The 24,447-nt window shown below is 41.2% G+C and overlaps 1 protein-coding gene across 1 annotated transcript in view; it reads right to left on the reverse strand.

Annotated features, from left to right (window-relative positions):
* Plbd1 (phospholipase B domain containing 1) overlaps positions 1-23,948 on the reverse strand; it is a 68,335-nt gene extending 44,387 nt beyond the window's left edge. The window contains exons 1-2 of the mRNA XM_046435460.2: positions 23,592-23,948; positions 10,171-10,390 (exon numbers count right to left, since the gene is read on the reverse strand). Of these exons, the coding sequence (XP_046291416.1) occupies positions 10,171-10,390; positions 23,592-23,706 (335 nt within the window). The 5' untranslated portion in view covers positions 23,707-23,948. The remainder of the gene's footprint in view (positions 1-10,170; positions 10,391-23,591) is intronic.
* Positions 23,949-24,447: the final 499 nt, after the last annotated feature.

Genomic DNA, 24,447 nt, shown 5'->3' on the forward strand with positions numbered 1-24,447 from the left:
ACGATGCTATGGTTTGGATAAAAAGCTCCCAAATTTTCCACATGTAAAGACTTGTTTCCAGTGTGGCAGTATTAGAAGGTACTATGGGCCCTTAAGAGGTTACACCTTATGGAAGATCCTTTGTTCATTAAGGGAGTTTCTCTCTCTCTCTCTCTCTCTCTCTCTCTCTCTCTCTCTCTCTCTCTCTCTATCTCTCTTTTTTAAAGTCACTTTTCCAAGTCCTTTATTTTATTTATTTTATATGGTGCTGAGGATCGAACCCAGTGCCTCACACATGCTAGATGAACACTCTACGGCTGAGCCACAACCCCAGCCTCTGGGGGTGTAGTATTGAAAGGGACACGGGACCCAGTTCCCACTTCTTTCTATCCCTCTCTCCCTCTCCCCTCCTCCTTCCTGGCTTAAGATGTGATGTCTCACCTTACCACATGCTACTCCATTTTTTGGTCCAAGAGATGTTTTCTTGTTTTGGAGGCCCAGTTACGTTACTAGGATGCTTTCTTTCCATATATTTTATCTATCACCTGCTACAAGTTTAGAGCAGAGTGGATGTATCAGATTATGAGCTCTCTGTACCCTATGGACTGAAAATTTCCCTAAAGTTCTAATCTGGGTTGTTGTTTTTTAATGATTTTTTTACTGATCCAGAGAGTAGAGCTGGAAGCAAGAGTTGACTCATTCCAAGAACTGGAATTTGTCCCCATATACTTTAAATATTTTTTACCTAGTAGTTTTCAGAACTGAAGCTAATAAAGCAAAAATAAAGTTTTATTGCTAGTTAGGTAAACGACATTAAAGTCCTTTGAAATATTTTATATTATGGTCTTTATATTTAGTAAACTTTATCTCATGAAGAATTTTTCCTTCAAATTATTTGTACATTTATTTTTAAATTGAACCATCACATATAACTTTTATTTGCATTTTTTATGCCATCTGACCTTTTCTATTATATGGTTGGTCACTTTTCCATTTCTACCACCTTACAAATAAGAGAAAGAAGAAGAATAGAGCTGAACAGATATGTGGTTTGACCATAAAGGGACTCTCCGTGTTGGCCTCACATTTCAGGTAAATGAACCTGCTACAGTTGGCCTCTGGAATGTCCCCAAAGGCCCATGTGTTAAAGGCTTGGTCACCAGCTTATGGTGCTATTGGGATGTGATTGAACTTTTAGGAGGTGGGGCCTTATGGAAGAATATTAGACCGTGACCTTGAAGGGGATATTGGGATCATAATGCCCGTCTGTTCCTCAGTCACCATGACGCAAACAGGGCATCTCACCAAGGTCCAAAGCAAGAGGATCAAGTAACCATGTACTGAAACCATGAGTCAAAATAAAAGATTTCTCCTTTTAAGTCGATTATCTCAGGTACTTTGTCACAGTAATGGAAAATTGACCAGCACAGAACCCTAGGTAGGTTTGATGATTTGAGTTAGTTGCTCAGAGAGGCAACAACCCTTCAGTTTCCCATTCATGGGAAAGTAGAGATGCTGCCTGAATTGCGTGGGCCTCTGAGAAAATGTGACACCCCTACACACCTCAACAAATTTCAGGAATAGCCAAATATTTCTTGTGTGCTTAGGGTGGAGTGAGTAGACATGAGAGTCCATAGGCCTATTGGAGGCAATGAATATAGCAACCTCAGTTGTCAATGATTATTTATCCAGAGACCAAGGAGACCTTGGAAGTCTCATCAGATGTCTTTGGCACCCAAACCAAAGACTAAATGAGATGGTTCTACATTAATGGATGCTGTAAGAAGACACAGGAAAACCATCAATTAAACATCTCCCCTCCCTCCAAATGCCTCTGTAACACTGACCCATCATAGGGAAATCTGGTTGGAGGAGGAGTGGAACATTGTGAATTGACTCAGTTTAAATGACATGTTATTCTGTTTTTGTGGAAATGACTATATTGTAATACCTCTGCCTCAGGAGAAATGAGCTCTTAGGATTAAAGCAAGTTATGTGAATATAAAGTTTTATTTCTCAGAAAAAAATAGATTATTGTCTATTCATGTACAATGCCCATACAGAAAAGGAAACAAAAGGTTCATACCTTTTTCCCCAAGCCTGTATCACTGAACCCTGCCTAACTCTATCCAGAGTTCCAGATCTCCCCCATTTTCAGTCCATTTAAAAATAAGATGGGTCTTTTTTTTTTTTTACTGGAGTGATTTGGCCCTCTAGGGAGTATTTCTGGAAACAGTTTTTGTTGTCACACTGAGGGAAGATGTGCAACTGGCATCTGTCAGGTAAAGGCAGAGGATGCTGCTAAATGTCCTATAATGAACAAAAAGTAATTCAACCTTTAATGTCAGCAGCACTGGGGTAGAGAAATCCTGAAGCAGAGGAACATTGATCTTGACCTAGGAGTGACTGCTGAGGATATATCTACATCACAGTGGACAAGACAGGTGGAAATATGAGAGGGAAACTGAGGTAATTATTAAAAAGATATTTTGAGACCAGATTTTTATTCTGACAATCATAGCAGGGGAGAAGACACCTCTACCTTGAGGTTAGAAGTGGTGCCATCCATCGATCCTTCCACATTCAAGGGATCTGAGGGAAACCCCCACCTGCGTGCTCCTTAGGATGAGGCTCTTCTCTGATCCCTGGTTTGAGACAACACACTTCTGTGTGGTGGAGCTACAGAGTATAACATTGAAGGACACAGAATGAATTCCGAGTTCAAGACGTGACTCCATTCCCTCTGGACTACATGACAAAGAGCAAGATTCCTAACTCCTCCTGCTTCTGGACCTCATGAACAGACACCACATCAGCATCCACTTCATGGATATATTAGGGTTAGTTGCATCTCCTGTGGAGTGCAAGGGCAGGAAGTTCCCTCCTAAAGGTGACGAGACTCATCTTTATATCTGACACATCCATGCGCGTGTTGAGAGTCATAAAGACACATGTATGCCCACCTTCTCCTGAATATTTTTTGCATTATTTTGATACAACGTCACTCAGCACTTGTCATTTATTCTCTCCTACTCTTTTCTATTTGTTTTGACACCCTGGGCAACGGATTACATTGGGCTCCTTTAGTATTTCCCATGGTGACTAACCCACTTGTGTGTTTGCATGTGTGGGCAAATGTAGCTAGACCGCCTAGTCCTGGCTCCTACTGACTAGCTATGATTTTCACCTACATAATTATTTCTCTGTGCCCAAGTCTTCACATTACTAATAGAATAACAATGCCATGTACTTTATTGTATTGTTGTGGATTAAATAATTTAACATATGTAAAATGATTTGACTAGTGTCTGGCATGTGGAAATGCCATACTAAGTACTAGCTGGAATCATCGTCATCATCATTATTATTTTGTGATCTATGTTACACTCCAAATAGTTACTAGTTGATAGATCATTTGTTATTTTTGAGTGTCTTTCCTTAGCCCACAGCCTTGACCTGGAAGCATGTTCAGTTTCTAACATCAGAAGGAGCGAGCTGGGGGTGTGGAGGGAGATTCTTGGTAGCACAAACATAAAAGAGGCATCATGTTTACTTTTTCTGTGCAGTAAACTTCTTAGAACTTCTCTTCCTCATAGTTTTAGCAACTGTTTTCTCAATGTACATACTTTTAAAAGTCTCCTTTGAAGAATGTGCTTATGAAAAACTCTCCTTGCTCCCTTTCCCCCTAGGGAAGAGATGGGCCATTTCAATATGGGCATCCCAGTTCTCCACACCCGTATCACCCTGTTTTCCAGAAAGGTTTCATGCCTCATTTTATTAAAAATCAATCCATGACTATTTATCAACATTAACATCATCAGTGAGATGTCAGAAATTGAATTTGCAACTCTAGGGAAGCCGCCCCATAGAGTTGAAAAACAAAGGAAGATGCTTAATTTGGCCAGGGCTGCTATCATGCTGTATTACATGGAAATATATACCTCATCCTTCTGATTCACCTCTAATAGAATTGCAACAACAAGATTCAATTAAACTTAATAAACACGTAATTAAGTAAATGCTGGGGGCAAAGCACCGTGCCAAGTGTTTGAGGTCTATAAACATGACTAAGATAGGGACCCTGCCCTCAAGGCACGAACAGATGGTGGAGGGGAGAGATGGAGTGGGAATAGAATCATAAAGAGCTTTATCAAGAAGACAAAATTTGAAAGGGACTTGGAGGATGAGCAGTTGTTCAATAGTGGAGTTAAGGGAGGCAGCATCTGGCTGTCAGAAATCCTGGTTCTGAGAGATGCTAGGAAGCTGGGGGTGGGGGGGATGTATGAAAGGTCTGGGGTCAGAAGCCACCACGCACTCAGTCTGTGGTCATCTGGAACAGGTGGGTATTATAGCATGGCTCATGAGCCCATGTGAGGGGGATGTTTCCATGGTAATGCCAACATCCTGCACTGAGTGATTCTGGGGGAGGGAACAGTTGAAGAATAGGGAGAAAGGAAGAGGGGAAGAGAAGAGCAAGACAGTGAGAAACAGCCCTAAAATATCTAGTCCCTACTCTAAGTTGTGGCCCTAGTTGGTTCTGGCTACTGCTGCTTCATGATGATGATTCTGCAGGGGCAGACTCAGGGAGATGGCCTTAGCATCATGATGAACCCTGGAGGGTCAGGCCAGGACCCAATTGTTATCTGGGAGTGTTGTAACAATTCAAGGAAGCAAAAAGTTATTGCATACTCCAGGGGAAATACTTAAGAAGGTGTGATGATATTTATTTGCATTTTTATAGTTGGTATCTCAACTATTTCATAAGTTGCAAGGAGCAAATGATCTCTTCCAAGGTGATCAACCAATCCTCCTCTTATCTGAGCATCTTGGTTGTCCATCCCACAATATCTATTTTCTCACACACCTCCTGCCTCCAAAGTGACAAATAGAAAGAAAGCCATTTTAGAGGTGGTAACGTGCTGCATTTAAAGCCATTTTAAAACGTGGCAGTCCTACTTTGGGTTACATCCCCCAACTTCGCCTTCTCTTAGCAGGAAGCAACGTGGAGATGTTGTTGCCCATTTTTCCATAGAAATGGAATGTAGAAATTGACAGTGGGGAAATGTAACCGTGGCCCCCTTTATGCATTGAATGTAGCCCTTGCTGCTCTACCGCTGCAACTAATTTTTAAAATAGACATGCTTCTCTTCCTCTCCTGGCTCTTCCCTAATCTCAGGAGAAACAGAATTCCCTTTCTTCCATTTTAGGCAGCTTTATCTGTCCTTGAGCATACACCCACTATAGAAAGGAAATAATCTAGACTTTGGGGATGACACCAGAAGATCTCAGAAATGACTGTCTCCAAAATTAACAAGTGAATTACAACTCCAACAGAGAACATGTGGAACGTAGCCTTTGAATTGCCTCTTTTTTTTTAAATTGGTTGTTCAAAACATTACAAAGTTCATGACATATCATCTTTCATACATTTGATTCAAGTGAGTTATGAACTCCCATTTTTACCCCAAATACAAATTGTAGAATCACATCAGTTACACATTCACATTTTTACATAATGCCATATTAGTGACTGCTGTATTCTGCTGCCTTTCCTATCCCCTACTATCCCCCTCCCCTCCCCTCCCATCTTCCCTCTCTACCTCATCTGTTGTTGTTCAGTTCTCTCCCTTGTTTCCCCCCATTTCCCCTCACAACCTCTTATATGTGATTTCATATAACACACATTGAGCATGAGGAAAAGATTAACATTAAACAGAGACCAGTGGTGGGAGGGAAAGGGAGAGAGAAGGGAAATTGCATGGAAACGGAAGGAAACCCTCAATGAATTGCTGTTCCTGCTGATGGGCAGAATCACAGCCTCTGGGACAGAAGTCTTCTGTGTTTCTTTTTTGCTAGCAAAGCAATAAACCTCCTTTTTCCTTTTTCTCAAAAATAAAAAATGAACAAATGTGCAAGTTCTAAACTGCCCTCTGCTCTTGGTGGCTGCATATACTATTGTGAAAGCCGAGGGAAAATTGAGAAGAGAAGGCTCTTAGTTTTGGTCCCCTCGTGCAAACTCACCTTCCCAGCCCAGGCTCAGAGCTAAAACCCTTGCTCTAAGGCTGTGTTTTAGCGTGTGAGATTATTCCTTGAAAAGCAGCCCCCTGCGGTATATGTTTGAAGTTGATAAACGATGTTTGTATATGAAGATGCTACTGCTTTTCATACACAACTGCCTGTGTGTAGCAGGACAAACAATGACAACACCTAGCCCGTGACCAGGATTCCTTCTTTACTACTGGTTTGTGGTGATAGCTTTTGCTTTCTTGTGGTTGGCATTTTAAGCTCCTCAGAGTGCTGGATACCTTTGCTCAGAGGGAGCCACACTGCTTCCAGCTGCTCAGTTGGGACGCATATAGTGGGCTCTGGTGTTGACCGTCACAGTGTTTGGTGATGCCTTGGGTCTGGTTGTTGCAATCCTGTGAATCGTAGCATCTCCTCTGTTGTGTCTCTGCTGGAACTATTGGCCCTGTGAGCCCTGTGTGTCTACTCCACTGGGAATATCCCTTTCTTTGAAATAAACTTGGATATCAGAATGTGAAACGAGCCTTCGTGTCTTGGAACACACTAGGAGAGGAAGAAGGAATGAATAGCCTCCTTCCCTGATCCATTGCCAGAGATCTGTTTGAAGCATGCTTGGTCATTAGTGGTCATTTCAGCGTTCCTAACTCTGAACTAAGCACAAAGCAGGGCCTTTAAGTGTAAGCTGTTTCAGAAATTCCCCTCCATATCTGCCTTTCAGACTAGAACGACAACCTTTGAATAGCATCTCATGGGACTTTTCTAAAGATGGTTTTTGACTATGGTTCTTCTTTCTCCATGACCTACTTTCCTTCCTTCCTTCCTTCCTTCCTTCCTTCCTTCCTTCCTTCCTTCCTTCCTTCCTTCCTTCCTTCCCTCCTTCCTGCCTTCTCTTATCCTCTCCTTGGCTTTCTCCTCCTCTTCCTCCTTCTTCTAATTTACATATCGACTTCTCTATTCCATCCACCCCATTCACTTCTTATCATGCTGCTGTTTACCAACATCTCCTGTCCAGTGAGCTATATCAAAGCTTCTTCAGAATGGAGGTCCTCTCCAGCTCTTGGTGCCCTGTGCACGGGAAGTCCATTCTTGAGAAAGCAGGGAGTGCTACTGTTGGCACCAAGAGGATGGGGCTGGACGCAAACTTCATGGATCTTTTCAGCCTTTTATTCAGGAACTGTACTAAATCTATGGGTATGGACCCACTTTCCTGGTAGAAAATGAGCCACTGAACAAAGGAGGGGACTGAGCTTACATAGGTAAGTAATTTAGTGAGCATCTCATTTTGGGAACTGGGGAATTTGGGTCTTTGGATTTGTGGTCCGTGTCCAGCACCTGGAGAGGAGTTATCTTGGAAGAGAGTAGTGTTTCCTAGAGACTATCATTCTAGGTTTGATGAAACACTTTCTCCCCACCTGCAGCCAGCATCTGGGAAGGATTTATCTTGGGAGAGATGAAAGCTTATCAATGTATGGCTTCCTTTCTCATTCCCTTTTCCCAGGCCACACTATCTTGGGGTTTTTCACTTTCCACATCCAATAGCTACCACAATCACAAACATCAGACAGAGGCGAACACAGAAGTCATCTTTCAAGTTCAAGAAACCTCTGCACACTCTGTGTTTGAAGCAGAGAATGGTAACTGCTAAAAAGGACTCCATTCAAACCCTTCCACAAGGCTGCCGCCATTTGTATTTTAAACCTCTTGTCCTCGGGTTGCTCATTTGGAGCCTCCACTCCTTGCTCATTGTCAATGTGACTGACTCATTGCAGACTCAGGGCCTGCTTTCAGCGCTCTATTCTGTCACCCTCCTCCCAGCCTGGCCACATGGTTCTCACCTATCAAGCACCAGACCCAGGCCTCACATCTTTCACGAAGCCTTCTATTCTGGCCTCTAGGTGCTTCCTTCTCTTCAACTCTGCAGTACTGCAGTGAAAGAATTCTCTTGCATTTATGTCTGCCGTAGCGATGTTGCCAATAGTGGATGAGTTTTCCCTTGAGGCTCCAGTATTAGACAGACCAACAAACCTGTCTCTCCCTCACTCCTGATCCTTCGTCAGCTGTTGTCACTTGTCTGAAGGGAAGGCAGGCTCAGAGTCGAAGCCTGAGCCATAATTGACAGGAAGTGTTTGGGCTTTTCATTTTTTGTTTTAACCTTCAAAAGTCGGTTAATATATAAAAGGCAAATTAAACAAGAAAATGGTCTCTGAATAGTTTTGGAATAGTAGCTGTCTTTTTTCTTTAAATAAATAAAAAGTAATTTTTATGTTAATATGAAGTATTTTTAAAACTTATTAATAATATGGCTTCTTTTTCTTGCTTTTTTTTTTTTGAGGGGAGTTATTGGAGATTGAACTCAGCAACACTTGACCACTTGACCGCTAAGCCACATCATCAGCCCTGTTTTGTATTTTATTTAGAGACAGGGTCTCATTGAGTTGCTTAGCACCTTGCTTTTGCTGAGGCTGGCTTTGAACTTGCGATCCTCCTGTCTCAACCTAGGGAGATACTGAGATTACAGACATGTGCCACCATACCCAGCTTAACATGGCTCCTTTTTCTATGGGCTTTGTTTGTTTGGCAAATAGAGTTACTCAAAGATAATGCTTTATATAAATAATGGAGGTGAAATGATAAAGCCACCCCCAAAAGCATTGGCTCTGAGACATTAAAACTTATTTTTTTCCTACAACATAAGAATATCAGAACTGCCACCTTTATTAGAAGATGTCTCAAACCCGGTGAACTCTTTCTAGCAGAAACAATAAAAGAAACGTCCAAGGAAGAAGTGCATCCTTAGAGCATTTCATAGGATAGAGCTGCTCCAAACTCAGTGTGACCCTTAATGACCCAGTGTACACGTCATTACGAGTTAATCTAATCCATTTATATCTTCACGACTTTGGTCTGCATTATTTCTTCAAACTCACAACTCAAGTTAAATAGCACAATCAGAACTTAGCATGGATACTGAAGTGGAAAAGTTCAGATTTTATATAGGTATAATGTGGTTTTAAACATGTTTTAGAATCTTATTCAGTTTGTAAAGTTTTATACCTCTTTGAGTTGTGTGCTGTTAAGAGGACTGGCATAGTAGAAGAACAAAAATTAGGTATAAAAATAAAAAAAAGAACTTTGTAGCCTAAATTTAAAAAAAGTGTAGCCAGAGCCCATTAACTAGTCACTTAACCTCTGATGTAATATTCCAAGGCAGATTAAGATCTGCACCTCGATTACTATGACTGAAGTAGCCCCAAATAAGTTTTGGAAAGTGCGCTTAATAACTAGGTCACATAAAATAAAAGAAACCAAGTCAAGCCATAAAAACACTTTATATCCAAGAAGGGTTGAGGATGGATTAAATGAGTTGCAGCTTTATTTTCCTTAAAGAGCTATTTTCTTAAAAAGCATATATCCTGATTGCATTATTAGTAACTACATCCCTGTTATTTTTATAAGACAAAGTAATGACACCAGAATCACATAACAATAGAACGAAGGAACATTCATAGTAGACTCATTAAGATTTTAATTTAAATTTAAAAATCTCTTTGCCTAAAGATGTTTCAAGATGGTTGAAAATAAATGCTCTTACATTTTATTTTTAATTAATCTTTTCCCTGCTTTATGATTCTCAAGGAGTCATTCCGCCTCTTATCTATTTTCTTCCAGACAACAAATGACAAATAGAATGGAATGACTCCCTTTCATTTAAAACCACTGCATTAAAAAGGAAGATTAAGAAGGAAGTGCCATAAGAATAGAAGAGATCCAGTGCACCTTTTAGGTAGGTGTGATTATGGACACAAGTGTAATTCTTTTTTTTTTTTGGATACTGGGGATGGAACTCAGTCACTTAACATCTGAGCCATATCCTCAGCCCTATTTTGTATTTTATTTAGAGATAGGGTCTCACTGAGTTGCTTAGCACCTTGCTTTTGCTGAGGCTGGCTTCAAACTCGCAATTCTCCTGCCTCAGCCTCCCAAGCTGCTGGGATTGCAGGTGTGCACCACCACACCCAGGCACAATTGTAATTCTGATGACTTTTTTTTTTTTTTCAATCACATGCAAAGGACCTAATGCACAATGCTAGGAAAACAAGATTCATTGCCAGACAAGGAAAAGAACAGAAGTGGCCAGGCCATTGCTCCATGAACTCGGGTACTTACGGGGCAGTGAGGTAGCCCTCCAAAAAGCCAGCCACAAACATGATGATCTCATTGCTCAGAGCTTGAGCGCCATACCCAGCTCTGATCTCCAGGATGCTCCAACCTGTGGTTTCCATGGAGTCATTGTAATAGCCATAGGCATCCCCACTCTTGTCCATTACGTGTTTGACTTTTATCGACTTTTCAGAAGGTATCCAGTATGCAGTTGCATAGTAGACTTCTGGAAGAAAAGGAAAAACTGCTAAAACGGTACTCCATAGAAACCTGGGTATATTATATCTATGTAACCAACAATTTCAACACATTTGTTTCTATTAGAATATAGTTGCCTTGCTACCAGTGGGGAAAACCAAAGCCTTAATCAACAGGGATGTGCCCAGACCACAAAGAGGCAGGTCAAACGTAGGGGTGTAGTTACAGCATCACAGAAGTGGGCTTAAGAATTTCATCCTAGGAATGAGGTTCTGGGTAGAGCTGGAGCTGGAGCTCTCTCGCTTCTTTTTTTTTTTTTTCTCTCCCTCACTTCTTAATTCAGCTAATGAAAAGTTTCTTGGCCCTACTCACCAGCTTTTCCATTTCTCTCTGCAGTTGGACCAAAGGCATTCTTAGTTTCCTTATCCTACATTCCCTGCTCAATTCTTCCTGTGTGACATCCTTATTTTGCAGAAAAACTCTAAGCTATCACCCGTGGTTCCTCAGGGTGTTGGTAGTTCTGTGAATCCATCCTCACAAACCCTGCACTCATGCCACCTCTCCCTTCTTGTTCACCCCAGTCCTACCCTAATCTGGATGCACCCCCCTTGCCTACTTCAGGAACTTTGTACCATGGCTGTATCCTAAAGCACCCTCTCCTTCTCCCTTAGCACAATGCAGATGCTCCATTATCTCACAGATAAAAAGAAACCAAATACAAAAGCCTTCTCTGCATCTTGTGAACAGATTTAGCTATTGTTGGGATCTCTCACTCCCTTCATGAAATCATCATGAATTGTATGCATCCCCGCTGAACTGGGGACTGTGCTTGGTGCTAGAACGGCCATCATGACTGGCACAGTTCCAGGCCTACCTTCTGGAAGGAATGCACTCCCACACTTCACTTCCTCATTCCCTCCCACCTGCTGCCCCCCCTGTCCATCCCCACCATGCCACCAGCACTGCTCCTGCTTGGCTCACTAATGAAATCCTGGTGTCCTATGAACTTGCAAAAGCACTTGACCTTGGTGACTCCTTACAGTTGTTGCTTAGTATCTCAGAGGATTGCTTCCAGGACCCCCGGCAGATTCCAGAATATACAGATGCTCAAGTTCCTTATATAAAATGGTATAGCATTAGCATCTAACCTACACACATTCTCCTGTGTGCTTTTAATCATCTCTAGGTTACTTTCAGTGCCAAAAACAATATAAATGCTATGTGAATAGTTGTTATACTGTATTGTTTAGGGAATAATGACAAGAAAAATGTCCGTATATATTTAGTACATACACAATTATTTATTTTAAATATTTTCAATCTGCGGTTGGTAGAATTCTTTGATGTAGAGCACATGGACCCAAAGAATTAACTGTATTTTTAAAGTTCTCTCCTCCCATGGTATCTGGGATGCTCCTCTCTCTTGAATCCCATTCTCCTTTCCCTGCCCTTTTCTTCATTCTCCCTGTGGGTTCCCTTTTCTGTTGTATATTCCATAGTACACTTGAAAAGATAATCTGGAAGATTCTATGAGCACTAGAAATTCAAAATATTTAAAATGAAAGTTGGGGCTAGGGTTGTGACTCAGTGGTAGAGCACTTGCCTAGTATGTGCAAGGCACTGGGTTTGATCCTCAGCACCACATAAAAATAAATAAATAAAACAAAGGTATTATGTCCAACTACAACTAAAAAATATTTTAAAATATTAAAATAAAATTCATAATCCCTCCTACCCCCTTCCTGCTTTTTATCTGTCATCTCTCAATCTGAAAAAAAATCCATCCTGCCTCCCCATCTTCATGAGTCATGTTCAATCAAAACTTCCTGAATTATCTCTCTTATCAGTCTCTTCCTTTTTTTCTATATTTCTATGATAGTTTAGGTATATTACAACTGGCCTTTCCTATAGAAGATCTTTAGCCCATTTTTCATTCTCTGCCAGGGTAATTTTTCTAAAATGCAAACTAGGCCAGGTGCAGTGGTGCATGCCTGTAATCCTGGCAACTTGGGAGACTGAGGCAGGAGGATTGTGAGAAAGCCAACCTCAGCAACTTAGTAAGGCCCTAAGCAACTCAGTGAGACCCTGTCTCAAAATAAAATACAAAAGCAAGGCCAGGGGAGGGTTGTGAATGTGGTTCAGTGGCTAAGTGCCCCTGGGTTCAATACTCAGTACCCAAATAAATAAATAGATAGATAGATAAATAAATAAAACACCACCACCACCATCACCACAAAAGAAATTCAAACTAATTTTGTCACCTTGCCTACTAAAATTTTTCATGGCTTCTATGTCTTATCAAAATAGCAATCCTTCACCTTACTCTCTTGGTCTTCATAACATGACTTCCATTGGCCTTACCAGCTTTGTCATCACCCCTCTGTGCACTTTGTGATGCAGAAACTATTATACATAGCTCTGCAACAGACCATGAGCTGGGTCAATGCTTCTGATTTGTATATGCTATTTGGTCTGCCTGAGATGTTTTTTTCTTATAGCAATCTTAAAATTGCTATTTAGAACTCAGGAAGCAGCGCCCCCTTTGTAGAGGCTGACTTACTCTACAAGCTCAAAGTGCCTTGTCTGTACATCTTTAGGCTTTGTCCCACTGAACTGAACTTACATGTCTGTCCCTGCTCCCATACTGAATGCCTCAAGGCCAGAGACTGTTTTCTCTGTACTTGGAAAAGAACCTGGCACGTAACAGGTACTCAATAAATAATTGTGAAAAGAAAGAAGACTTAGAAAAGAAACAAGAGGGAGGAACCAAAAAAAAAAAAAAAAATGGAGAAAGGAAACAGTATATAGTGCGTTTTTTTTTTTTTTCCCCCTCTGTGAAACCAGTTGTACATCTGTTGTGGTTATATTCAGGCCAGTCATCAAAGTAGTAGGAGGAGGCTGACTGACTCTCAGGTTCTAGGTTGAGACTCAGGAGATGGATGCTGTATCATTTACTGATAGAGGAAGCAAACTGGGAATAAGCCTGGGAGGAAATGTAAATTTAGTTTTTGGCATAGAGAGTTTTAGTGGTCAGGAGACTAGAAAGTGTCAATTTAATATTTATATAGAGTCATCTGTTGACAACATTTAAAATTAAATCAACATTTTTTTACAAAGATTGTCAATCAAATAAGCACTACAAATAAAATCTTGACACTAGATCATCATGTTAGGGGACAGACAGATGTGAATGGTGGAAACATGAGGTTAAGAGAATAATTCTGTAAAGTGGGCCCACTGTGCTGACCTCCACATGCTTTCTTTTCCAAAAAGAAATTTACCTTAGCCCTTCCTGGCCTCAGCACATTCCTCAGCAAACTACCTGTTTCCTGCAAGAGAAATACAGGCCCAAGATAATGTTGATGAGAGGAACCCAAAAGATTTTTGTGGTCAGATCCTGAAACTCTGAGAGCTAAGGATAGTTCCTCCTACCCATAAAAATCTATAAGAATGTGTGGTTAAGAATCCTATTAGAACCAGTCAGCATGGGCCAAGGTAACCTAGAGTTGCCATGACAGTGGGGACTTGAAAGTGTGATGGCACCTTGCTGTCAGTCAAAAGTCAAGAGGTGGACCTGAGAGGGACTCTCTGGAAATTTCTCTGGGATCCCTAATAAAATTGGAGTGCAGGAGAGGAAGACTCCTTCTCTCTTCTCTGAGAGGACACACTCTCTCCCTTGAGAGTGTCCCCTTTTCTTTTTCCCTAGCCTGTCAATAAACTCATGGTTGTTACTCTGAGCGACATGTCTGAAATCTACATGACTTGGTCTCAAGAATCGAGGTTTGAAGAGGTGTCTTGGGAAGGCCCCAGCTCCATAATAATCATGTATGTTAGCCCAGAGGGGCTGGGTGATGGGCTGATACTTGGTCAAGCTCAGAAAGATCCTAATTATGATTCCAAAAGAAAAATCTGAAGTAGAACTAAGCCAACTTACTTCTTAATAAAAACATGACCATAATGGAAGGCTTTCTTTAAGAAAAGTTAAGTGGAAGTGAAACTCTGTCAATAAGCTTCCTGCACAAGTAAGTGTCTAATTGTTAGACACCAACCAGTCACAATTTGAGAATTGTGGGCAGGTTCCATAGAAACTTCCCTTATGCTTTCAAAAACAATAAATATATTTCCCAAATTTATTTCTGACCCCAAATGTCATAGCAGAGTCCTCTCCCAGCTTTTCTCACACACTCTCTTCCACCCTCACAGCCAGTGAGCCTTGTATGGAATTGAGGAAGCAGGGCTTCCTAAAAAGGAGCCCTAAAGAGCTGTGCCAAGGGAGGAGTCATAAACAGGAACCATAAAAGAAAAAAAGGAAGGCACGTAATCCTACTGGTCTCTTCCCTGTCAGTGCTATCCACAAAGTGTGACTTTAGCTTTGGCTCCTTCTCTAACCCCCAACGTTTCTCATCTCAACCTCCCAGTTCTGCCTTCCCCTCTTTGCTTGCTTGGCTTGCTCAAGGTAAGCTATGTGCTTTGGCCCTGTGTTTTCACTGTTGTGGGTGCTGACAGGGGACAGATTAAGGGAATAATTCTATAAACTAGGCCCCTGTGCTTACCCCCACAAGTGTTCACTTTAAAAAAGCAATTTACCTCCAGTCCTGATTGGCTTAAGTCCACATGGTATGTTAACATTTCTCATCAAACTACTTGTTATCTGTGGAAGAAACGAAGGCCTGAAAAATGCTGGTAAGAACACCACTAGTTACCTTGAAGGAGGGAACTTTTTGTGATTCTTACACAGACCAGACTCCAGAACTCAGGGAGACAAGGAAAATTCCCCCTAACTAAAAAATCTGTAAGAACAGGTTCCAATTATAACTGTTCAGCATGGGCCAAAGGGACCTAGAGTGGTCATGGCAGTGGGGACTTCAAAGTCTGATGTCATCCTGTTGTCAGTCAAAAGTCAAGAGGTGGACCTGAGTGGGGCACTCTCTGGAAATTTCTCTGGGATCCCCAATGGAACTAATTGTAACCTAGTTATACACACTGTCCCTTTCCTCTCTGAGAAGTCCCACTATCTCCTTTAAGAGTATCCCTCTTTTCCCTTTTCTATCTCTTTTAGTAAACTCATGCCTGTTACTTTGAGGAACATATCTGAAATCTTTCTGGCCTGTTCGCAAGGCTCGAGGTTTGAAGAAGGGCCTTCGCACTGTTACAGGCCCCAACCCTGTAACAGTACTGCCTAATTTCCTGATCACAAAAAATAAACCTCTGCAATATGAATTTTTTTTGCCATCCGGTACCTCTATGCATGAAAAAACCTTGACCCAGTCCTCAGAATGCAGTAATGATAATTAAATTCTAAATTAAGTTTGGCATATGCTTTGAGAATTAAACCAAAACTGAGTTTCTCATTCCAGCCCTAAAGGATGTCCTCGGCTACTCTGAGATTTTTCTCCAAGGAGCATCTCTTTCTGGTTTTCCCAGCATCCACACCATTCTCTGATTTTCTTTAATCCTTTAATAATTTAACCCATCATAGCTTTTTATTTTAAAAAATACATAAATCTCCATGTTGGGAGGCAAATGGTAGGAAAAGTAAAATAGTGAAAATGTAGAAAAACATTATTCTAATTGTAACCTAGTTATACCTAAGCCTCTGTAAGAACAGGGTCTGTCTGCTTTCTACTTTATGTCCAAAACCGCTGTACCTAAGAAAATAATGTTACTTTGATGACTCTAGTTTAATGTGTGTTGTTCTTTCAATAAAAGACAAGTTTATCAGTACATTAATTCACAGAAGTTATTGTCAAAAATAACTCGTGTGATTAAGTCTGCAAGCTTGAGTAACAGACCTATAGGAGGGTTCCAACTCTCAGCTTAGATCCGGCCAGCCAGAGAGGCTCATGCCATCTGTCAATAGCCTCTCTGGAGTTATGAAAATGAAAAATCAGATTTAAACATCACTTAGTAGCAATGTCCTCAAAATGGACTTGCTTGACAAATATTAAGTAGATAGGAACACTATTTTTAAAAAGTATTTTTCTTCTATAAATAAAGATAAGAGTCTCTAAATTATTTTTATATTTGTCTCTATGTAAAACCCCAAACACCCAAATTAAATTTCTTATATGTACTTGCATGCTTAATATTTTCTATGAGTTCATTGTTTTAGGTTGGAAAAAAATTCCTAACATTATTTTAGTGCCTTAAATCACTCTTTCACATATTCTCATATTTGAAATATGATTTTCTTTTCTTTCTCCCCACCCCCCAACAGGGATGGAATCCAGGGGCTCTACCACTGAGATACATCCCTGGCCCTTTTCATTTTTTTATTTTGAGAGAGTCTCCCTAAGTTTCCCAGGCTGGCCTTGAACTTTTGATCCTCCTGCCTCAGCCTCCCAAGTTGATGTGGAAACTGATTTTCCTAGCATCTCATTTTATGAAAGAGTAAGTACTTGTCAACCCTAAGCAATATACTGGTGGCCTAGTATATTCAGTAAGTTAGAGGGAGACAAAAAAGAAATGAGACAGAGCAGGTAGAATATGTGAGCAAAAACAGAAAAAATATAATTGAAACCATCTATTCAGATGGGGTAGAGTTAATGATTCACTGATTCTGATCTCTGAATTGCCTTCCTATGTTCACTGAGCAAGTCTCTGGTATTTCTGTCTGTGCACCTTGGCATTGTGCTTCACTTCTTGAAAGCACTCTTGGTAAATTGCTATCTGGTTTTTAGATTTGCTTTGACTCTTCATCAGGCGCTAAGCAAATAAATGATTCATGAATTAAATAATCTTGAGGCAACAGAATTATAAGGTGATGCTTCATCTTGACTCTCTCCAAAGACTAAAGCCTAATTCTCTTGCTGAAAGGGAGATTCTTTTGACCAAGTGCTCTCAGGAAACTAGAGTGAGAAACTGGGACTGGGAGAGAAATTCAATTCAAGAATCTCCATCATGGACATTGGAGATTGTTCCCATGGGGACCTCCTAAAAAGATGTGTGGAATGAGCTTCCAAAGTCTCCACCCCTAGGATGGAAAAGGGAGCATTTATCTGCTCCTTCTGCACAGGCCCAAAGTTGCCCTGTGGAGTGTGAAATCCTCACTGCCGGGTTTACATGTGTTTCAGTGCTAAGTGATTGCAATTTCAGAGATGCTCTGAGGTAGAAAGCAAGAAACCTGCACAGTGCTGCTGAGGTGGTGCACCTCATGTTACACTTGCATGAAGCTGGAATAAAAGGCAAGTAAGGGGATGTAAGAATGTAAGGCGGGATGCACAATGTATGGCTGTACCAGGTCAGCAGAAAGAGAGAGAGAGCTCTCAAAAATAGCTTTAAAGCAACAAAACACTCATGTGGAAAAATGCTGGAGATTTGCTTGGATCTGGAGTGATCCCTTTCCTCCATTCTTTGAAATTTCCCTATTCTTCACTGCCAGCTGTTCTCCGTTCTTGCTACAGTCCTGTCAATAGAACATCAACTTCGACTCATTCTGATTTGGCACTGTTAGCTTAATCCTCATCCCTATTGCTTGCTAATTAGACATATTTATATGTGTGCACTTTGTCCAATGAACTTGACATTTTAGCTTCTTGAGGATGAGAAGTGACATCTCATATTTCCTTGGGTCCACTCCCTTGACCCAGCACAACACTTTATTGATCACATGACAACTGAAATCCCAAACCCTCACACTGGCTGGGAAGGTCACACTGCATAGCAGAAACCTATCAAGTTCATAGTGTGTTAATTCTTGATTTCTAATTTTGAATTAAAATTTTGATATCTTGGGTTTGCAAATGATCCCAAAGAAAAGAATGCAGGCTCGATTAACTCAATATTACCTTATGCTGCAATTATATGGTATTTACAAGGCTAATAGATTTCAGAGCAAGTCGGTTTCTTTCAGTGATTTGCTCATTCTGTTTTCTAATCTCTCAAGAGACTTCCACAATTTTAATTGTAACAGGACACCTGTTGTCTGTGTGGACATAGAGTTTCAATTTCTACACCAAAATTTCCTCATAATTTCACTACCTCTATTTCATTTTCACCACATTAAGTTAATTCCTTTTTTTTTTCAGTAGTATAAAGAAGCTACATAATAACATTGACAAATTTCCTAGCCACATTTTAAAGCTAAATTTTCTTTCTTTTTCTTTTTTTGGCACTAGGGATACTGACCCAGGGCAGTCTACCACTGAACTATATTATATCCCTGGCCCTTTAAAAGAATTTTTTTTTTTTTAATTTTGAGATAGGGTCTTGCAAAGTTGCCCCAGCTGGCCTTGATCTTGCAATCCTTCTGCCTCAACCTCATAAATTGCTGGAATTACAGGTGTGCACCACTGCACCTAGCTAAAACTAAATTTTCAAAAGATTGTAAAATATAAATTGTAGATGCAACTGAATTAAAAAAAAAAAAGCTTGAGTGCATGAAAAGAGCTAAAAATGTTGAAGAAAATAAATCCCTTGAGATTCATTTCATGAATGCTGCTGCTGATCTCTTTTGCTTGAGTGTTGCCTGGTGGTACTCTTACCTCCAGGGAATAGGTTAGGCTGTGCAAGCTCAGGAGTTTCACAAATGTTGAGCCAGATTGGAAGGAAAATAGGTTTTATTCAAAGCCAGCTTTCAAGAAAGATAGAAGAAACTACTTTTTTTCATATGAATTGCCATCTTCAGAAAGCTTTGGGGGCAAAGAAAGCTTTTAAAAGAGGTGGCAAAATGGAGCAAAAGGCAGGAAATATACATGTGTAACATATATAGTTTAAGTTAGCTGGGACAGACAGGCCAGGGCTGGGGCTGTCACTTACAGCTTCCTTGAAGTTCCCTAAACCAGGAGGACGGCTCTTCAGCTTTTACTCTCAGTATGAGGAAGTTGTTCTCAATTTTAGAGGGGCTCTTAATTTCAGTCTGTTTGATCAATAGTTAATGCTTTACAAAAACAAAAGATAACAAGTGATGATGTAAAATTAATTCCTAAGGAAGTCTGAAAAAAAACGTATATTCTACATGTCAGAACAAACTTTCAAAACAAGTTCAGTTTATATATTATAAAAATAAGTCACCATAAAATTTTAAAAAATATATCGTTTAGCCTCAATTTAAATGCTGAAGGATGGATCTTTATAATTTTTCTTCTAAAGAAAGATTTTGATCTTTTCTACTGGAGTCATGTTTTCCAGAAGGACCAGAAAACCAAGTTTAATAATAATGATAAATGGATACTTCTGCCAGGAATTGTTATGGAACTTATATACATTTTTTTATACTCAAAATGATCTAGGGAGAGCACAGAAATGTTCAAGAGTATAGGGAGCACTGAGTTCATCAGGTTCATTACACTATGATAATGGAGAGGAAGACTTAGGTTCTGGAAAAGAGAAAAGAGTTGGAAAATTCTAAAGCAAGCATATTTAAGAAAAGATGCATTTAGGAAAAAATAATAAAGGTTATTTCAGTCAGTCAGTTATAACCAAGGAAAGTGATCTAAGATATTGCTCACTGTTTTCTGAAATATTTGCTTAATGGGATGGTGTGTACCCCAAATCCTGAAATATTGGGCCATGATTAAGCAAACATCCTGCTTTTATAACAAGTTATTACTTGGGAGCATAGAGATTATCATCTGCAATTCTGATTGCCTCATCAAGAGACCCACCATGCCTTTCCAGAGAAAAGTGACTCTAATACTGTTACTGGGAGACACAAATAATACATGTAGAAGCAACTCTAATGCTGTTACTAGGAGATGCCTTGGGAGGAAAGGGGTTGGGCCATAACACTCAATGCTCCAGAAATTCAGGGTCAAAATGATAGGAAAAGAGGTTTTAATGAAAGCCAACTTTGAAGGAAGATGGAAGGCACTTTATTGTTTCAAAAGTTCCATCTCCAAAATCCCTGAAGGTGAGCAGAACTTTTTAAGACAGGGAAATAAAACAAAATCCAGACATATACATGTAGATTTTGGGGGGGCCAGTCTGTATCAGGCCTGAGACAAGGGGAAATCTGCTTCTCTGGTATCTGTCAGGGTTGGGCAGGGTTCACAGCCCTTCACTTCCTTAAGGTATTTAACATGTTTTGATTCCCTGAAGACTTTCTTATCACATCAAAAGGAGATAGGACTTCTTGGGGCCTAAATCCGGTTTTCCTAATTTCAGGAGAGCCCCTAAATCCAGTCTGTTTCAATACCAATAACAGTGGGCCTTCAGTTATATAATACACACTCTATGCCAGGCACTGTTCCTCACAGCACCCAGAGCCCTGTGCCATATACACTATCATAATCCCATTTTGCAGGTAAGAAACCTGAGGCACAGACAGATGACAAAACTGACCAAAGGTCACACGTAAGTATTGAAGTCAGGATTCGAACACAGGTAGTCAGTTTCCATGTTTTTATTTTTTGGAATTTATGCTACCTTTTTCTAATACTTTATGACCAAGAATAAATAACTAAAGAATGAACCCAGGGGCTGGGAGTGTGGCTCAGTGGTAGAGTGCTCGCCTGGCACATGAGAGGCACTGGATTTGATCCTTAGCACCACATAAAAATAAAATACATAGATATATAAAATGAACCCAAAGTACTGTGAGACCCTATCTCAAGTAAATTTGGAAATAAGAAAACACTCAGAGCTAAAAGAATGGCTGAGATTGGTCCAAACCACTGGTCTGCCTTGCCATATTAGTGAGATCAAATTGACTTCCCAGGACAGTGAACCCTTCAACAACTAGAGGGATAACCTATCTAGAGAGGAAATCTGTTAGTCTCAAGCCAGCACTGATGAGCTACAGAAGTGTAAAAAGACAGCCTCAGACATCAGGCCAGCTGTGACAGACTGGCACTATCCAGCAGAGGGGCAGGTACTCTATTGGCTGATTCAAGTGTCCAGGGCCTACTGGTAGACAGATGAATCAGGTCTCCAGCCTTAGAATTCTTGGTATTATCTACCATCCTGAGGTTGGATCACAGTGAGAAAGCGCCTGGAGCAGTCTACATAAATATCCAGTCTGCTTGACAGTTATATTTCTAATGAATAATTAATAATGAATGAGTCTGGTGAATAGATTTGGGTGTATATCAGGGTGAATCACCTTCCTTGGATCTGATCAGATCTGCAGCACTGGGAAGATGAATGACTGTAATCTAGCCTGGCAAGACTAACTGCCAGATTCAGAACCAGTTTTACCAAGGTATATGCTATGCATCTCAAAGTAGCCAACCTATCTTTTCCCCCAGTGACAACCTGACTTCGCTATATATACCACTTAGAAAAATACAAGGAAGTCTGGGGATATGGCTCAGTGATACAGCACGGACTTAGCATGCATGATACCCTCCCTGGGTTTGAGCCTCGGTGCCAAGCATATAATTATGCAAGAAGAGTCTAAAAAATATGTATAGGACTTTTCATTCTAGAAAGATAAGCATCACATGATTAAATGTCTAAAGTGTATAATGCTTGAAAGACACAACCAGGATAAATATATAATTATTTCCTAATTTCTGAAATTTAAGAAAAACCTACCAAGTGGGTTTTAAAAATTAAAGAAGTTGTTTTTGGGAAAATAGATGCATATTAGAGGATATGAACTTCATTCTGGAGAGATGAAGATGCAGTCCCTTTGGTGTTTATCAAGTCCCTACCAAGCTCAGAGAACTGAAGTGGATACTTCAGAGAACATGTGACAAGCAAGATATAATGAAGTGCTTTTTTTTTACTCTCAATTCTCAAGCTCTTGGCAGTGTACTAGAAGGTTAAGACAAAGATCCAGAAATCTGCAGTGGAAAACTGAGAGTGGAACAAAGAAAACAGAGATCACATCTGCTTGAAATAGCCAGTGCAGGCATCACAGGATGTCTTCCAGCCCCATTGTAAAAAGCCTCTTGGGATTGCTGGGCATGGTGTTATTGGGATCATCACTTTGCAGCAGACATGCCCTCGCTTTCTGCCTTGGTCCAGACCTCCAGGCTTGAACTCAGCCTCCTGCTTGGGCAGTTCAACTTATGGTGTAGTTTCTTGTTGAGTAAACAATGCCCCATCTTCATAAAATCTCCACCTCACTCCTTAACCTGCCCCTCTAGCTACATTTAATCTCAGCAGACCATAGGGATGGGAGGTGGGGGGGACTCAACCAGCTCTGTAGACACAAAGCCATTTCCATTTCCAGGACCTTCTCTAATGTCTTCCAGGGATGTCTGAATGAGCACTGTACTAAAGTGGGGCATAATTCAGCTGAAGTTCAAGCTACAAAGCTAAATCACGAATAAGTAGTCTTTGGATGCATCACTTCCGGGTGGACTGGAAAGATTTAATATTGAAGAGTGGTAATTGGGCAAGTTTTGGAAGCAAAGTCTTTAAAATCTGGTGATTGCAGATATTTGTTGCAGGAAAAGTGGTGTAATAAGAATCAGAACAGATATTTGGGAAGGGGACCCTCCCCAGGTCCCACCCTGTTCTTGCACAAGGTCTGCATGGAAAAGGGATTAGATAATAAAACAAAATTAACCCTTTTTTAACTTTATTTTTGAAGTCTTTCAAGTCCCTGTAGTTCACTATCTTGGTCATACTGGGAATGGAAGTAATGAATTCAAGGCTTTTCCCCCCTACCCCCAATGGATATAGATTAACATCAATACCTGTAGGAATAAAACCTGTTTTACTAAGAAAGAAATAGTTAAGGTAATACTTTCTGACATCCCAGCTGTCTTCACTAGCTGTTATTTTTATGCAAATTATTGACTTCCTCCCAGTCTCAGTTTTCTCATCTGTAGAATGGGCATTATAATTCTGCTTAAGATTATGGTGAACATTATGTGAAAAGACGGCACCCTTTAGCACGCTGTCTGGCGAAGTATTAAGCTGCCAATACCAGTCTGTAATCACTCTCTTAAGTCAAAGTCACTGTCTTTTTTTTTTTTTTTTAACAAAACAAATGGCAGCCTGGAACCATACTTCCCTATGATCTGGATAAATATATTTAGATGTCCTTTGGCTGGAGTTTTCGGGAGGAGCCAAGGCTCTGTGGGTCAAGAGTTGGCGCAGGAGCCAACGGATTGTCTGCCAAGAATTCTTGCCAAAACTTTTCAAGTTCGCAGACCACACTCCAAGTCCTGCCCTTCTCCAGTGCCGTCACTGAGCTACAGCAGAGCTGGAGCAATACTCGCCAGTCTCCCTGCAGTGTCTCCCTTGGCGTCCACCCCTACACATGACACCCTCTGGAAGCAGATTCAGGGGGAATTCGCAGCGGGGTGCGGCGACGCACGGGGGGCTCTGCTCACCTGGTTGGCGCGCGGCAGCCAAAGGCAACAATAGCAGCAACAGCGGCAGCAACTGCAGCGGCGCCGGTGGCAGTGGCAGTGGCAGCGCCCGCAGCCCGAGGCTTTGGCGGGACATCGCTTTGCGGCCGCGACCTCCTCTCGGCTGGTCTAGGCACCGCTGGGGCGCGCGGTGGCAGCTGTTGCAAGAGCAGCTCTCGGGGTGGCAGGCGGGCCCTGCGTCTTAGAAGTTCGGGAGTTCTTAACTTTCCTCTCCCATTAGCCCTGCCTATTTGGGGCTTTTTAGGGGCGAGGAAAGCTTCACGTGGCTTTGAGAACAACCTTCGCCCTACTGGGCCCCAATCTGGGGAAGGCGGATCCCTTTCGTCTGACCCTCCAGCAACCTGTGGGCAGGGCTGGGAAAGTTCCTCAGCTGCACTTCTGGGGAACGTGCAGGCTGCGCCCTGCTTTTTCAGGACTAGTCGGGCAGTTTGGCGGCCCAGGGCTTGAAGGAATCAGTTCACAGTGACACTGGTCTCTGCTTCCCAGATGGCCACGCTACTAGCAGAGGATGAGGCATCCAGAGTCATGGTAGAGCTCATACTCTGCCCACACGCGGTTCTCCTGCTTTGCGGTTCCTCAGGGATCAGAAACCCCGTGCCTCAGGCGATTTAACCTAAATCTATTTGCTGCTGCTAGAAACTTTTGATCGTTTGTTTCTCTTCTTTGGTTGGAGCCACCACTGGAGTGTGATTCACGCAGGGTTGAAACTAGATACCCCCTGATCCCCTGTGGTGTCCCCATTTCTCTGCATGGCTAGTTGAAAGTGACATTGTGAAGTAGGCAAAATTATGTCTTGGGTGACATTGGCAAAGGGTGC

The sequence above is a fragment of the Marmota monax genome, unplaced genomic scaffold, assembly GCF_021218885.2.
Source record: "Marmota monax isolate L192 unplaced genomic scaffold, Marmota_monax_Labrador192_F-V1.1 WCK01_AAM20220418_F8-fsc00012, whole genome shotgun sequence".
Lineage (NCBI taxonomy): Eukaryota > Metazoa > Chordata > Mammalia > Rodentia > Sciuridae > Marmota > Marmota monax.